The sequence below is a fragment of the Oncorhynchus tshawytscha genome, linkage group LG03, assembly GCF_018296145.1.
Source record: "Oncorhynchus tshawytscha isolate Ot180627B linkage group LG03, Otsh_v2.0, whole genome shotgun sequence".
Lineage (NCBI taxonomy): Eukaryota > Metazoa > Chordata > Actinopteri > Salmoniformes > Salmonidae > Oncorhynchus > Oncorhynchus tshawytscha.
The window spans coordinates 12904926-12920078 of NC_056431.1; the positions used below are offsets into that span (position 1 = coordinate 12904926).

Here is a 15153-nt window from a genome sequence, read left to right on the forward strand (position 1 = left end):
AGATATGGGGAGCTAGGCTAACTGGGCTGTGGCTGTAGAACTGTGGCTGTTGCTATGTCTCAGTCCCTTCCCTCCAGTTCAGTAGAAAGCCACCTTGATAAATTAATCCTGTGTGGAGGGATCCTGTGTGGATGGAGGGATGGGTTAGGGAGGGAGTGAGGGATGGATGGATAGATACGTGCGTCTTGGTTCTCCTGTGTGCTCCTGCCGGCTGACCTGCTTTCCTGCCTGCCTAATCTCTCTCTCTCTGCTCCCTGCTCAGTGCTCCCATCTGGATGGAGCAGGTGTTGTGTGTGTTTGTGTGGCACAAGTTTCTCTCCTCTCTCTCTTCTCTTCTCTCTCTGTATCTCTCTCCACTGACCCCTCCACACGGAGCGAGGGTCATGGAGGCCAGAGGCTTTAGTGGTTCAGTGACACAAATCCTCAGCATATCTTCAAGTTTTTTGGCTTGAGAGGGAGCGCGAGAGGGGGAGAGAAAGGGAGGGAGAGACAGACTGAGGGAGAGAGAGGATGTGTGTCGTCTGTTTCACCATACAGTTCATATTAATAGTTGTAAAGTTGTCAACTTGGCCTCATGCAGACCCCTGAATCTAATGTAATGAAATCCAGAGATCCAGAGAAATCCACTGTCACCTTGCCTTTTTGAGTTAACAGGGTGTGTATACTACTAGCAGTGTCTCTGTGAGCCCGGTGCAGTACAGTGCAGTATAGCCCAGCAGTGTCTCTGTGAGCCCGGTGCAGTACAGTGCCGTATAGCCTAGCAGTGTCTCTGTGAGCCCGGTGCAGTACAGTGCAGTATAGCCTAGCAGTGTCTCTGTGAGCCCGGTGCAGTACAGTGCAGTATAGCCTAGCAGTGTCTCTGTGAGCCCAGTGCAGTACAGTGCAGCTAAAGCCTAGCAGTGTCTCTGTGAGCCCTGTGCAGTACAGTGCAGTATAGCCTAGCAGTGTCTCTGTGAGCCCTGTGCAGTACAGTGCAGTATAGCCTAGCAGTGTCTCTGTGAGCCCTGTGCAGTACAGTGCCGTATAGCCTAGCAGTGTCTCTGTGAGCCCTGTGCAGTACAGTGCAGTATAGCCTAGCAGTGTCTCTGTGAGCCCTGTGCAGTACAGTGCAGTATAGCCTAGCAGTGTCTCTGTGAGCCCTGTGTTACTGAGTGTTACTGATAAGCTCAGGCTTGCAGGACTCATGAGCATCGGTATGGACACCATGGATACGGTTGCCGTGCAGGGTGGAACTCACCGGGACGGTTTACTGTGAATGTGGGTCATTAGCAGCCGGGAGCAGAGCGCTAAAAACACACTTCGTATTGTGACAACACACAGAGACAGCACAGTTTGCCCACGTGCCACTCACCACGCAGCCCTCTGCTTGTCGGAGTGGGCACTCCAAACACAGTTCTGTAGTTGCCAGGGTCTGTGGCTTTGTTTTCTGCCTTCGCTTTTTTTTCGTTGCGTCTGTCTGTCTGTCTGTCTGTCTGTCTGTCTGTCTGTCTGTCTGTCTGTCTGTCTGTCTGTCTGTCTGTCTGTCTGTCTGTCTGTCTGTCTGTCTGTCTGTCTGTCTGTCTGTCTGTCTGTCTGTCTGTCTGTGAGGTATTGAGATGTGAGCAGACAGAGAAGAAGGACTCCCCATCTCCTCAACCTTCCAGTATCATCATCACCTTCACGTCTCAACTCGTCAGGAAGTAGCCTACTTCTACTTTCCTCCAGTGACTGAAAGCCGGTTTATTTATACTCAACTCTTCCCCACTCTCCCCTCCCTTTCCCTTCTTCTTTCTCCTTCTCTTTTTGACCCTCAAGTTCACCTTGTGTGATGGTGCCAGGACCCCTCTTCCTCCCTCTCTCTTCCTCTCTCTCCCTCTACCTCTCTATCTGTCTCTCTTTCTCTCTGGCTCAGAGTTTCACGCAATAGGATGACCCCTAATCATCCCATTGATCTAGGTCTCCCTCTCCGTCTCCCCCTCCTCTCCCTGTGTGGGTCTGTGTGTGACAGCCACAGTGGAGACCCAGACATAAGCTTAGCCCGGTCCAACAACAGAATGCTGGGGTTCAAGGACCAGGTCAGGTCCAGAGTCATAGAAACTTTATCCTAAGTGCTGTACAAAATGAGAATGTTTGAGGCTGTAGTTTCAGGTCCTTAACCCCACCCCCCATGTATTAATAAGGGTAATATGGATAATATGGTCATGTTTGTATCTTCCCTGTCCCTCACTCCCGCATGCAGGCCCTTTGTGGCCTACACTGCTCTACTGTCAATGACAGTCAACAGGGCATGTGAGCTGATGAGAGTGAACAGGGCATGGTTCAGTGGCTGCAGTGGGCGGTTTAGCTTCTATCATCTCTCTTTCTATTTTCTCTTCTTGTCATGATACTCTGTCTGTTCAGTCTGTCTGCTCCCTAGAGCTGATTGTTTCTGTCTTTCCAGATCCAAACCCAGCCAGGCCCCCCGACACAATCAATTTCCAAAAACAGAGGAAATTACAGGCTTTCTTTTTCTCCTCCCTCCCTCCCATACTATATTTCTGTAAATAGAGCCCGTCTGATGTGCCGTCAGTGTTGTCCTTGTTCTCTGATTTTAATTATAGTCCCTGACACGTCAGACTGTGACACATGGGGAGAGTGAGGCTGTCTGGCAGATGGGTGGCTGGTGATAGTGTCTCTCTAATATTACCTTCCCCTCTTTCCTCATCTCTCTGCTCTCCCCTCCTCTCTCCTTGTCTCCTCACCCCTCCTCTCAGAGAGCTCGCCCAAAGAGTGTCATCACTTCACCTCTCTAATAAAAATGCCCTTAAATAGGGTTGTGCCACTGTCACGATCGTTGTAGTGAGGCGACCAAAGCGCAGCGTGATGTGAATACATATTTTTAATGAAAGATGAAAAAACACGAAGTACACTAAACAAACAAACAAAATATCAAAACGAACGTGACCGCTATAAATACTGAGTGAAAACATGCAACATCACATAGACAATAACCCACAAAATACCCAAAGCAGATGGCTGCCTAAATATGGTTCCCAAACAACAATAAACAGCTGCCTCTAATTGAGAACCAATCTAGGCAACCATAAACATACATAAACACCTAGATGGTAAACAACCCCATAAACCTACAAAACCCCAAGACAGTACAAAAACACATACATCACCCATGTCACACCCTGACCTAACCAAAATATATAAAGAAAACAAAGAATACTCAGGTCAGGGCGTGACAGCCACAAACAGATTATAGATTATAAACTGGGTGGTTCGAGCCCTGAATGCTGATTGGCTGACAGCCGTGGTATATCAGACCGTATACCATGGGTATGACAAAACATTTCTTTTTACTGCTCTAATTACGTTGGTAACCAGTTTATAATAGCAATAAGGCACCTCTGGGGTTTGTGGTATATGGCCAATATACCATGGCTAAGGGCTGTATCCAGGCACTTTGCATTGTGTAGTGCATAAGAACAGCCCTTAGCTGTGGTATATTGGCCATATACCACACCCCCTCGGGCCTTATTGCTTAATTAGACAATGGTTCACTGGACTCTTTATGGATATCATGTCTTTCTCTGTAACTAGAGTAGCTAAAACTTTGTGTGTGGTGACAGCCCAGTGCCTTACTTCCTGACTGTGATGTAGCAGTCAGGCCCGCTGGCAGGGTTAACCTGGTCCCTAAATTTACACTCTACGCTGACTATACACAACATTAACAACACCTGCTCTTTCCGTGTCATAGACTGACCAGGTGAATCCAGGTGAAAGCTATGATCCCTTATTGATGTCACTTAAATCCACTTGAATCAGTGTAGATGAAGGGGAGGAGACAGGCTAAGAAGGATTTTAAAGCCATGAGACAACTGTGACGTGGATTATGTATGTGTGCCATTCAGAGGGTGAAAGGGGAGGACAAAAGATTGAAGTGCCTTTGAAAGGGATATGATAGTAGGTGCCAGATGCACCGGTTTGTGTCAAGAACTGCAACACTGCTGGGTTTTTCACACTCAACAGTTTCCCGTGTGTATCGAGAATGATCCACCATGCAAAGGACATCCAGCCAACTGTGGGAAGCAATGGAGTCCACAAACGCTGGACGATATGGCCAAAATATCAAATCACAGTATGAAAAAAAAGGACGATATTTGATGGTATTGGATGTTTTTGAATAATAAAATCTCTAAACTTGCTGTATGAGTAGTGTGGCCCTAGAGTAGCAACATATACATTCTATGTGATTTTAATGAGTCTTTCTCCATTCTGATTGTTTAACACTGTTCAATTCAACTTCAACTGAATCATTTCAGCATTTTCATCAGCTCAACATTAGGAAGGTGTTCCTAATGTTTAGTATACTCAGTGTAGAATCTCTTTCTATCTATTTCTCTCTCTGCTCATTCTATTTCTCTCTATTTATCTCTATTTTGCTTTCTGTTTCACTCTCTCTCTCTATCTCAGTCTATACTCATACTTTTAGCAGTAATCATACAACATTCATGTCTGTCTGTGTAATAATGTCCCAACCAGTCAGCCGGTCTACCCACCCACAGAAACTTTATGTACCACAGAGCTTATCATGCTAAAGCTACAGTGACATTATCATCACCAGCAGCACCATGGAGGTCCCAGGGACCAGGGACGCTAGATCTGCTCAGCCCAGATCCCCTCCTCCATAGCCAGGCAGAGATGCTTCGGCCCCCTGCTCTCTCCTGGGGCTCCAGCCCTCAGAATCAATCATTGATGTGGCAGAGAGAGTGCAGGACAGGGGACTGGGGAGTGGAGAACAGCTCCTTGAAGGAAGACTCCAGGCTGCATGGCAGCACTGGCTTTTAGAAGGCTTTTTAGGCTGCTGATGATAAATATGGAACGTTTTAGGCTGCTGTCCACGTTTTAGGCTGCTGTCACTATGTATTTGAAAATAATCCACAGCGTATTGTACGATTAGGACGACATTGTCCCTGTTCAGTATCATCATAAAATCCTGTCGTTTGAAGGTTTTTGTTGAAAAAAAAAGAACATAACCTAGTCTCATCATGCAATAAACTGATGGTTAAATGGCTGACTGTGTGTTGCGTCATCTTTGTTGTCATAGTCAGGTTGGTTGTCTCTGCTTGGCAGTCCTGTCCAGTGTGTTAGTCTGGTGAGTGATTATGGGTACTACCTACATCACAAGGATGGAGACATTTTGACAGGATTGTTTTGGTGCTCATGACTAGCTGTTGTTTACCATAGACAATTCTATTTCTGCATTTTATTTTAAGACTGTAACAGCCCATGAGAAAGGGGGTTCTCCTTTGCCTGAGATGTGTGTTACAACAAATGTCATACCATTTAGGAGCTAGATGTAGTGATTGTCCCTTCACACCATAGTCAACAGACAAGGATGGAAAAGCCCTGCTGACATACAAGTAAAATCAAATCAAATGTTATTTGTCACACTTCGTAAACAACAGGTGTAGACTAACAATGAAATGCTTACTTATGGTTCCTTTTCCAACAATGCAGAGTTAAAGAGAAAAAAAGATCAAATAAATAAATAATTGAAATAGTGACAATAGCGCTGTACGGCTGTGAGAGAGGAAGGAAGTTCTCAGGCAAGGCCCCACGCACCATCCCATTTAGAGCTAGCCTGCCGATTCCTAAAATGATAATGTAATACACACATGGGATTTAATAAGATCGAGGCTGGGGGCTAGATGGGATAGATGCTGATGGAGGCCTTTGGTTTGGCTTATAGGAGATCCTGAGTTAAGGAAGGTGTTCCTAATTTGAACAGAGCATGATGTACTTAATGCTATTTGTTGCTGCAGTACCAAATATTAGAATATCTGAATGGACATTAGTATTTGTTTACTTGGGAAAGTATTCATTTAAAAATGAAATACAATGATCTATGTGACGTTGCTACATAGCCTACAAGCATAGACCATCTCCTCTACTCCTCTCATCTCCTCCTCTACTCCCCATCTCCTCCTCTACTTCCCATCTCCTCCTCTCCTCCCCATCTCCTCCTCTACTTCGCATCTCCTCCTCTACTCCCCATCTCCTCCTCTACTTCCCATCTCCTCCTCTCATCTCCTCCTCTACTTTCCATCTCCTCCTCTCATCTCCTCCTCTACACCTCTCCTCCTCTCATCTCCTCCTCTACTCCCCATCTCTTCCTCTACCCCCATCTCCTCTACTCCTCTCCTCCTCTACTCCCCATCTTCTCCTCTCCTCTACTCTCCTCCTCTACTCTCCATCTCCACTCATCTCCCCCTCTATCCCCCATCTCCTCCTCTCCTCACCAACTCCTTCTCTCCTTATCTGATTGTTGCTAATGGTGCTGGCCTCTCTCCTCTTCCCGTGGGACTGACTGACTGGGAGAACATTGGCTTGAGGATATTTTTTACATTCCACTCTTTGTTTTCTGTTCTGTTCCTTTACTTGTATTTTCCCAAATATGATATTGAGATCAATGTTTTAGTAACCTCGACTAAGCATGTGTGTAAAAGAGGGGACAGGGGGGTCTTCCTCATTACCGTTCTGTATTTATTTATTTTATTTTTTTAACCTTTATTTAACCTTTATTTAACTAGGCAAGTCAGTTAAGAACAAATTCTTATTTTCAATGACGTTCTAGGAACAGTGGGTTAACTGCCTGTTCAGGGGAAGAACGACAGATTTTGTACCTTGTCAGCTCAGGGATTTGAACTTGCAACGGTTACTAATCCAATGCTCTAACCACTAGGCTACCCTGCCGGGCTCTATCAGACTGACGTGTGAATGTCATCACCGTTAAGGCCATACATACCAACTCTGTCTTTTATAGCCTGCCATGATTTCATTACTTTATTATCATGTTGATTATCTTGACTATGTAACGTGACTTTGGGTGTCTTGAAAACCCACTGACTGTCAAACTGTCACCTCATGTTATTGCTCTGATGATGTCACTAACTCTGGTCTGTTTATCAAGATAAAGGTTCCACTTCAGCTCTCCTCCATCCCTCCATAGTCATTCCTTCAATTAAATGTCCCTCTCTCTCAACATTCACTTATAATTCAATTTAATTCCAGACAAATAAACAACACCGTGATCAGACAATGTATGTTTTCTATATGCAGCATGACGCAAGTTCAGAGCCCTGAAATGGAATAACCCAGAGAAAAGATGTAGACTAGCTGCCAAGGCTATGTTATATTGTGCAACCTTTCTCTGCAGGAGAGGAGAGAATTCTACCGACAGTCTGCTCTCTCTCCCTCACCCTCTCTCGTTCTCTCTCACCCTCTCTCTCTCTCTCTCTCTCTCACACACACACACATAGAAACAGATGTTGAAACAAGATGAACATGATTACCAGTACAATTGAGCGCATTATTTCCCTTCCCAGACAGCAGGCTTTCTGACAGTTACTGTCTACTGCGTGGTAGCTGGCTTTGTAGGCCTATACAGTTCATGCCAGTGGATTATCTTCAGATCTGTACATCTAGCTATACCCCCTGCAGAGTTGAGTTAGGCTTGATGTAGGTTGTTGCCTGTAGGAGTACTGGGCTCTGTGTGTGTTGGTGTAAGACGTTTGAGTTGCTGTTCTCTGGCAGTTGGTCCTGGATCTAGCCCTGGCCTGCTCTGTGTTGATGTGGTCATTGGTTAATATGCAGCTGCTCCCCTCCTGTGGCCATGGTTTACAGTAAATAACCTAGAGACACAGAGAGGACACACATACACACACACCCACGCTGGCACACACAAACACACACACACACACACACCACGTTGGCACACACACACACACACACACACACACACGGTGGCACACACACACACACCCATGCAGGCACACACACGCACACACACAAAGGGCAGTCATTAGATAGGAGTGTGTTACCTTTAACACCAAGCAAGCAGCCGTGTTGGGTTTGTATTACACTGCATGTGGTCAGACAGATAGATAGCTTCTCTTGTGAAGGCTGGAGATGTCAGGTGAACAGTCATACAGACAAACTAAACACGTAGTATCTGCATCACCTTTAGATGATCTGTATTGACTTAGTACATCCAGAGTCCAGACTGGCTGGACCTACAGCTGGCCAGACAGGCCATACTGTGCCACTGTGCTCCATTCTGTCCTATAGGCCTAGTTGGCAGACATACCATGCTAGTACACCTCCCTACTCTGTGTGCCCTATAGTGAGCACTGGGCAGACACAGAGACGGTCACAGCTGCCCTTCTCCCCATCATAGTCTGCCCCGTCTGCTAGTCTGCTGTGCCAGAGCCAGAGCAGAGGGTGTCAGCTTGGTGTCTAAATTGAGGGAGGGAAGAGGAGGTGAGCGAAGGAGAGATGGTTAACCCCCTCAGTTAGTCAGCTTATGCTGATGGAGTTGTGTAGTAGTTCAGCTTTGAATTTCCCACCTTATCTCCTCTTATCTCTTCTAGTCCCTGCTGGAAGTGGGACACTCCTCTCCTCCTCTCCAATATCCTCCCCACAGAAAGGGATTAGAACTTAGTACAGCCAATATCTACACACACACACACACACGTGTCTGTTTGTATGCACGCACACCAGGATGAGGCATATATTCTGTGGAGGCATTTTCCAGGAAATGATTCTGAAAATACCCGGACGCACACACACACACATTGGTGTCTGAAGTGGGATGGCGCCCGTGAAGCCATTGAAAAGGAGTGTACATGTGATGTGAGAGACTTGATAAAGAGAAGTGTGGGGACACGCTCTCCCAAAGGAAAGGGGGTAATGTAGCAAGCTCAACCCAACACCTAGCAACCTTGTCAAGAGGTTCGGACCAAGTCCCAGACGGGGCTACCCCCTGAAATTGTCTACAGTATAGTCTTCAGATCTGTAGACGTAACTGTACCCCCTGCAGAGTTGAGTTGGGCTAGAGATTGATTGTTGCCTGTAGGAGTGCAGGGCCTACAGGGGTGTGTGTTGTGACTGAATATTTCCAGATTCATTTCCTGGAAAGTGCATCCTGATAATACATCAGTTATCCTGGTCCATAGCTGGGGTGTGTCCATAGCTGGGGTTCCATCCAATTGGAGACAGGTTTTCATGTGAATATTCTAAAATCTGCATTAAAAACAATATGAGCATGTTCCCACCACTTTTTGTGGACAAAAGGCTGCGTGATGACAAAGTTCCCATGTACCAATTAAAAGACATACGTTACGTGGGTTTCAATCACAATTTCAACTACAGATGGTTTTGTCACACAAACATGCACAATCTAGTTTTGCTTCAGACTCTCTGTCTAGACAAGACTTGGCTGATAAAGTGGACGGGGGGGTTATATAATTAGATTATGAAATAATTGGCAGCCAAGCACTGATCATTATGTCAACAGCATTCAAATAATAGCCTACCCTCGATATTTAGCCTATTGGAAATGTGCATGATCACCATGCACTTAACCACCATGTGAAGTTCATCATAACTTATTTCATCTGCTTATGAACTTGAAATGCTTTTTCACGTTGTGATGGGGGGATATCAGGCCCGTGATTCCGAGTTTATTTCTATGTGATGATTAATATATCAATGTTTGCACATAAAGGCCTCTCCAATGCAATTTCTCACATAATTCATTTTACCGACACAAGATCCCACCTTGTGGAACAACCAAATGGTCTGTCCGACTGTATCAAATTGTACCGACATGACTGTCGTTTTTATGCGTCAGGTAAGTCTTCTGCATGCGATGGTAAGATGGAAACCTGGTTAATGTGCCTGTGGGTCTGTTTGCATGCACACATCAGGATGACTCATATATTATATGGATGTATTTTACAGGAAATAATCTGTAAATACACACACATACACACACACACACACACACACACACACACTGTGTACACTATAGTGAGCTGCAGGATATAATGGGTGTGATAAGCAGAGGGGAACGGGCCTTGAGGTTGAAAATCCAGAAAAACGCATGTCAAAAATGTTATAAATTGATTTGCATTTTAATTTTAAGTATTTGACCCCTCTGCAAAGCATGACTTAGTACTTGGTGGCAAAACCCTTGTTGGCAATCACAGAGGTCAGACGTTTCTTGTAGTTGGCCACCAGGTTTGCACACATCTCAGGAGGGATTTTGTCCCGCTCCTCTTTGCAGATCTTCTCCAAGTCATTAAGGTTTTGAGGCTGACGTTTGGCAACTCATACCTTCAGCTCCCTCCACAGATTTTCTATGGGATTAAGGTCTGGAGACTGGCTAGGCCACTCCAGGACCTAATGTTTTTCTTCGTGAGCCACTCCTTTGTTGCCTTGGCCGTGTGTTTTGGGTCATTGTCATGCTGGAATACCGATCCACGACCCATTTTCAATGCCCTGGCTGAGGGTAGGAGGTTCTCACCCAGGATTTGACTGTACATGGCCCCGTCCATCATCCCTTTGATGCGGTGAAGTTGTCCTGTCCCCTTTGCAGAAAAACACCCCCAAAAGCATAATGTTTCCACCTCCATGTTAGACGGTGGGGATGGTGTTCTTGGGGTCATAGGCAGCATTCCTCCTCCTTCAAACACAGCGAGTTGAGTTGAAGCCAAAGAGCTCCATTTTGGTCTCATTTGTCCTCAGTTGTCCTCTGAATCATTCAGATGTTCATTGGCAAACTTCAGAAGGGCATGTATATGTGCTATCTTGAGCAGGGGGACCTTGCGGGCGCTGCAGGATTTCAGTCCTTCACGGCGTAGTGTGTTACCAATTGTTTTCTTGATGACTATGGTCCCAGCTGCCTTGAGATCATTGACAAGATCCTCCCGTGTAGTTCTGGGCTGATTCCTCACCGTTCTCATGATCATTGCAACTCCACGAGGTGAGATCTTGCATGGAGCCCCAGGCCGAGGGAGATTGACAGTTCTATTGTGTTTCTTCCATTTGCTAATAATCGCACCAACTGTTGTCACCTTCTCACCAAGCTGCTTGGCAATGGTCTTGTAGCCCATTCCAGCCTTGTGTAGGTCTACAATCTTGTCCCTGACATCCTTGGAGAGCTCTTTGGTCTTGGCCATGGTGGAGAGTTTGGAATCAGATTGATTGATTGCTTCTGTGGACAGGTGTCTTTTATACAGGTAACGAACTGATATTAGGAGCACTCCCTTTAAGAGTGTGCTCCTAATCTCAGCTCGTTACCTGTATAAAATACACCTGGGAGCCAGAAATCTTTCTGATTGAGAGGGGCTCAAATACTTATTTCCCTCGTTAAAATGCAAATCAATTTCTAACATTTTTGACATGCGTTTTTATGGATTTTTTTGTTGTTATTCTGTCTCTCACTGTTCAAATAAATCTACCATTCAAATTATAGACTGATCATTTCTTTGTCAGTGGGCAAACATACAAAATCAGCAGGGGATCAAATACTTTTCCCTCACTGTACATACATACACACACTCACACACACACACTCACACAGACATACACTCACTCACATACATACATACATACACACACATAAACACACACACTCCCTCCCTCAAATCAAATCAAATTTTATTTGATGCCCACCCGAAGTGGTTGCCATAAACCCAGCTGCTAGTCCAGTCAAATGATAGATACCTCCTATACCACCCCTATCAGTCTTACACTAACCAGATGTGATCATACCACATCATCGATAACAACATTAAACCCTGTCTGTCAGTCTGTTTGGCTGTCTAGTTGTGTTAACTATTTAGTGCAGAGTTACCAAACATGATCATTAATAATCTCAGTTTAAAGAGCGTCTCTGCCATCTGCTGCATCACAGTGATAATGTCAAGACAAGCTTTGCAATCAGTGTTAAATATCACCTCATTTTATCATCTTTGCTGTTAATATCACAGGGAGATTATTGAGTGTGACTCATAGAGTGTAATTACAGGAGAATGTAATAGGGAGAACTCAGTTTGTAATGTCAGAGAGAATGTTGTGGTGGCTGGGCGGAGGGGTTCGGGTGTGTGATGCTGTCTTATGGTAACAATATACATAGGTACTTAATGATTTCCCTTTACAGAATTAGATTTCTGATATTTACCACTTGGTCTTCCTTTCCTCCTCCCTTCTCCCTCCATGCAGGCTTCATGTGCCCTGTCTGCTCCAAGTTTGTCTCCACGGATGAGATGGATCTACACATCGTCATGTGCTTGACCAAACCCAGAGTGACTTATAACGGTAAGACTGCGTACTTTACTCCCCTACCCCTAGACTGTTCTCCTTTGCTGAACGGGTGCTTGTGAAGGGGAAGGGCTCAGTGTGTGTGGCCAGACAAGACGTTGCCGTGGCTGTCTGTGAGTTAATTGACAAGCTAATTTATTGCAACATGGTTGCTGTCAGACAGTGTCTGAATGAGCTGCCTGATGTTTGGCAGTTACAATACCACTCCTCCTCCCCTTCAGTGACTAATGTGACTAGTGTCACGGCAGGTGTTAGCTCTGTGTCTGTGTAATCATAATGGCAAGACAAAGTGTTTTATGGCAGATCTGTTACAGAGGGGACTGTCACTGTCACCTGACTCCCTGATCTGTCCAATACTGTCTGCCTAAATTGATCAAAATAACTCTCTCCTCTCTCTGCAGTTCAATTCAAACACAAACTCTCTCTATATCTTTCATTTGTCTCCCATTGTGTTGCCGCTTTAATGCCTTAATCAGCCTTTGCACGTTTTCAGTCATTGTCAGTCTATATAAACACCCAGTGGAATTACTATGGTGCCAACACACAGCCAAGTACATCATAACAGGCTGGGTAGGGGCTCAGTGGAAGAACAAGTCATATTACTATGGTTATGAGTGATCTAGTCCATACATAATTGTAATCTAAGGTTCCTAATCAATTGCATCTCCCCCTGGTTTCTTAATCTCTTTCTGATGACTGGTCCAATTGATTTATGGGCCATCTCTTCATAAACCAACTGAACAGGTCGCAAGTCTTAAGTGGACAGTGTTTATGTGAATGACAGTGAAAACATGTAATGTATTTGATACTGTCATCTCTGCAGGGGAGATGTAAACTAGGATACAGCAGTGAGAGGGGAAAGTTGGAGCCCCCTAGCTTACTTTTAGCATTCCTGGTTGAGAAGAAGCAGAGTTACACACACACACACACACACACACACTAGTCCAACGCTCTAACCACTAGGCTACATACATACATACACACACACACTCAGAGCTCAGCCCTCCATCTTATTTTAAGAAAGGTCCAGTGGTGTTTGTTTTATTAAGAACTATCGCATCAGTCTTAAAGGGATGGCTAATTTCCTCTTGCTTCCTCAAGTGGATATGACCTCATGCTCACTGTGTGTTTCTGGAGCACAGAGTAGCACAGACCACACACACACACACACACACATTTCTGCCACCCACACTTGTATCTCCCTGCCTCGCTTTTCCATTCCAACTCTAGGTTTAAATACTTCCTACGATGGTCCCAGGCTCTGGAAGTCATTGCCTAATAGCTCTAATAAGGAGTTTGCAGTGGCCCCTTCTAAGGACTAAGTCAGCATGTATGAAGGACTCAGTTAGTCAGAAAACAAATGACTGCATGTTGTCTGCATCCCAAATGGCACCTCATTCACTATACAGTGCACTAATTTTGACTACAGCCCTATGTGACCTGGGCAAAAGTTATGCACTATGTAGGGAATAGAGGGCCATTTGGGTGAGGTTTTACTGCTAAGATGAATAATAATCACACAAATGTATTGTTAGCTCTTGTATACTCCATGACTTCCTCAACATCAACAAAAGCCCAGTGTGCATTCAACACTGAGACATAGCGACCTCTGATGCAATAACATGTGTCTGTTTCTCTTCTCTGAGCTGTCCTCTCACATGTCTGGCAGCTCATGTAGACAATATCATTTTTTTCAGCAGAGGTCAATTCTGGACACTTCTATGACTGTTATATTATTGGATCATGGAGGAGCTTCAGTCCACAGTGACTTGCTGTAAAAGCCTAGTCAAACAGGAATTCATCTTGGTTCAGGAGTGGGTAAGAGTGGCAGCAGCAGTTTCTCTGTGTCTGCTTGTTTTTAGTGTGACCGTGATGGAACAGCATTGGGCTGATGATGGCTGAAGGACCTGGTTTCTCATACACCAACAAGACTGAGGGAAAGGCATCCATCATCAAACACAGTGGAGGGATGAATTAAGGGGTGGTAGCCCGTTTTGTGTGTGTGTGTGTGTGTGTGTGTGTGTGTGTGTGTGTGTGTGTGTGTGTGTGTGTGTGTGTGTGTGTGTGTGTGTGTGTGTGTGTGTGTGTGTGTGTGCGTGTGCTTCACTCCTGATATTGTGGTTGTCTGTGTTTATGTGCTATCTGTGACACAATCTCACCCCTGCCTGCCTGCATCAGAGGAGACCAAGTATATGGTCAAGCCCCAGACGGATGTATCAGTCATGTGGACTTTAAACCTCTTGTTTCGTCTCCCTCAGCCTGAAGAAGGGCTTTTTAAACACACCCAGTTGACAGAGAGGACAAGTGCTGCTGTTTAAAGATAATTCCCAGGTTTTAAACAGCCTAACAGCGTTTAAACAAAACCTGCTGGTCATCAGAGATGTGTCACATTCTCCAGTAATGGAGGCCATTTTACTGGGTTAATAGACCTTAGAGAAGACTGGCTGGGGTATGAGTGGTGAGTCATGACTCACTCTCTTTACTCTCCCCTCCCATCCTTCTCTGAATAGGTTTCTCCCCCTGTCCTGGCCTGCCCTGGTACCCCTGTAGACAGACTCTTTTCAGCCAGTCATTCTCTTCCTGAACGCTGTGTCCTATGCTGTCCTCCAGGCTTTCTGCACTCTCCTCTCCTCTCTAGCTAATCTCTGTGTCTGGAGAGAGAGGGAGAGTATGAGAGAGACAGGGATAGAGGGGGGTGGAGGGGGGAGAGAAAAGGAATATAGAGAGGGAGAGACAGAAGGAGGGTGAGAGAAAGCGATACACTTTACTCTACAGTTTTAGTAAAGAGTGTGTATGTTTATGTGTCTGAATATGGAGAGAGAGATGATTGTTAGTGTTCCCTTTGTGCAGGTCTGGTCTGGCTCATCAGTCATGTGAGGAGGAGTGTAATGGAGGTGGACAGGAGAGATTATCACTGATCCCTCTCCTCCCTCTTCTCCTCTCCTCCCTTCTCTCCTCTCTCAGCACCACTCTGACAGCCAGCTCTGTGTTTCTACCTGTTCTATTGCTCTGCAGTAC

General features: G+C 45.3%; 1 protein-coding gene across 2 annotated transcripts in view; it reads left to right on the forward strand.

The window, feature by feature from the left end:
- LOC112227929 (E3 ubiquitin-protein ligase znrf2) overlaps positions 1–15153 on the forward strand; it is a 76559-nt gene that overhangs the window by 27731 nt on the left and 33675 nt on the right. The window contains exon 2 of one of the 2 annotated variants that reach the window (XM_024392943.2): positions 12037–12132. The exons of the other annotated variant lie outside the window; for it this stretch is intronic. Within the exon in view, the coding sequence (XP_024248711.1) occupies positions 12037–12132 (96 nt within the window). The remainder of the gene's footprint in view (positions 1–12036; positions 12133–15153) is intronic. 2 annotated transcript variants of the gene reach the window in all.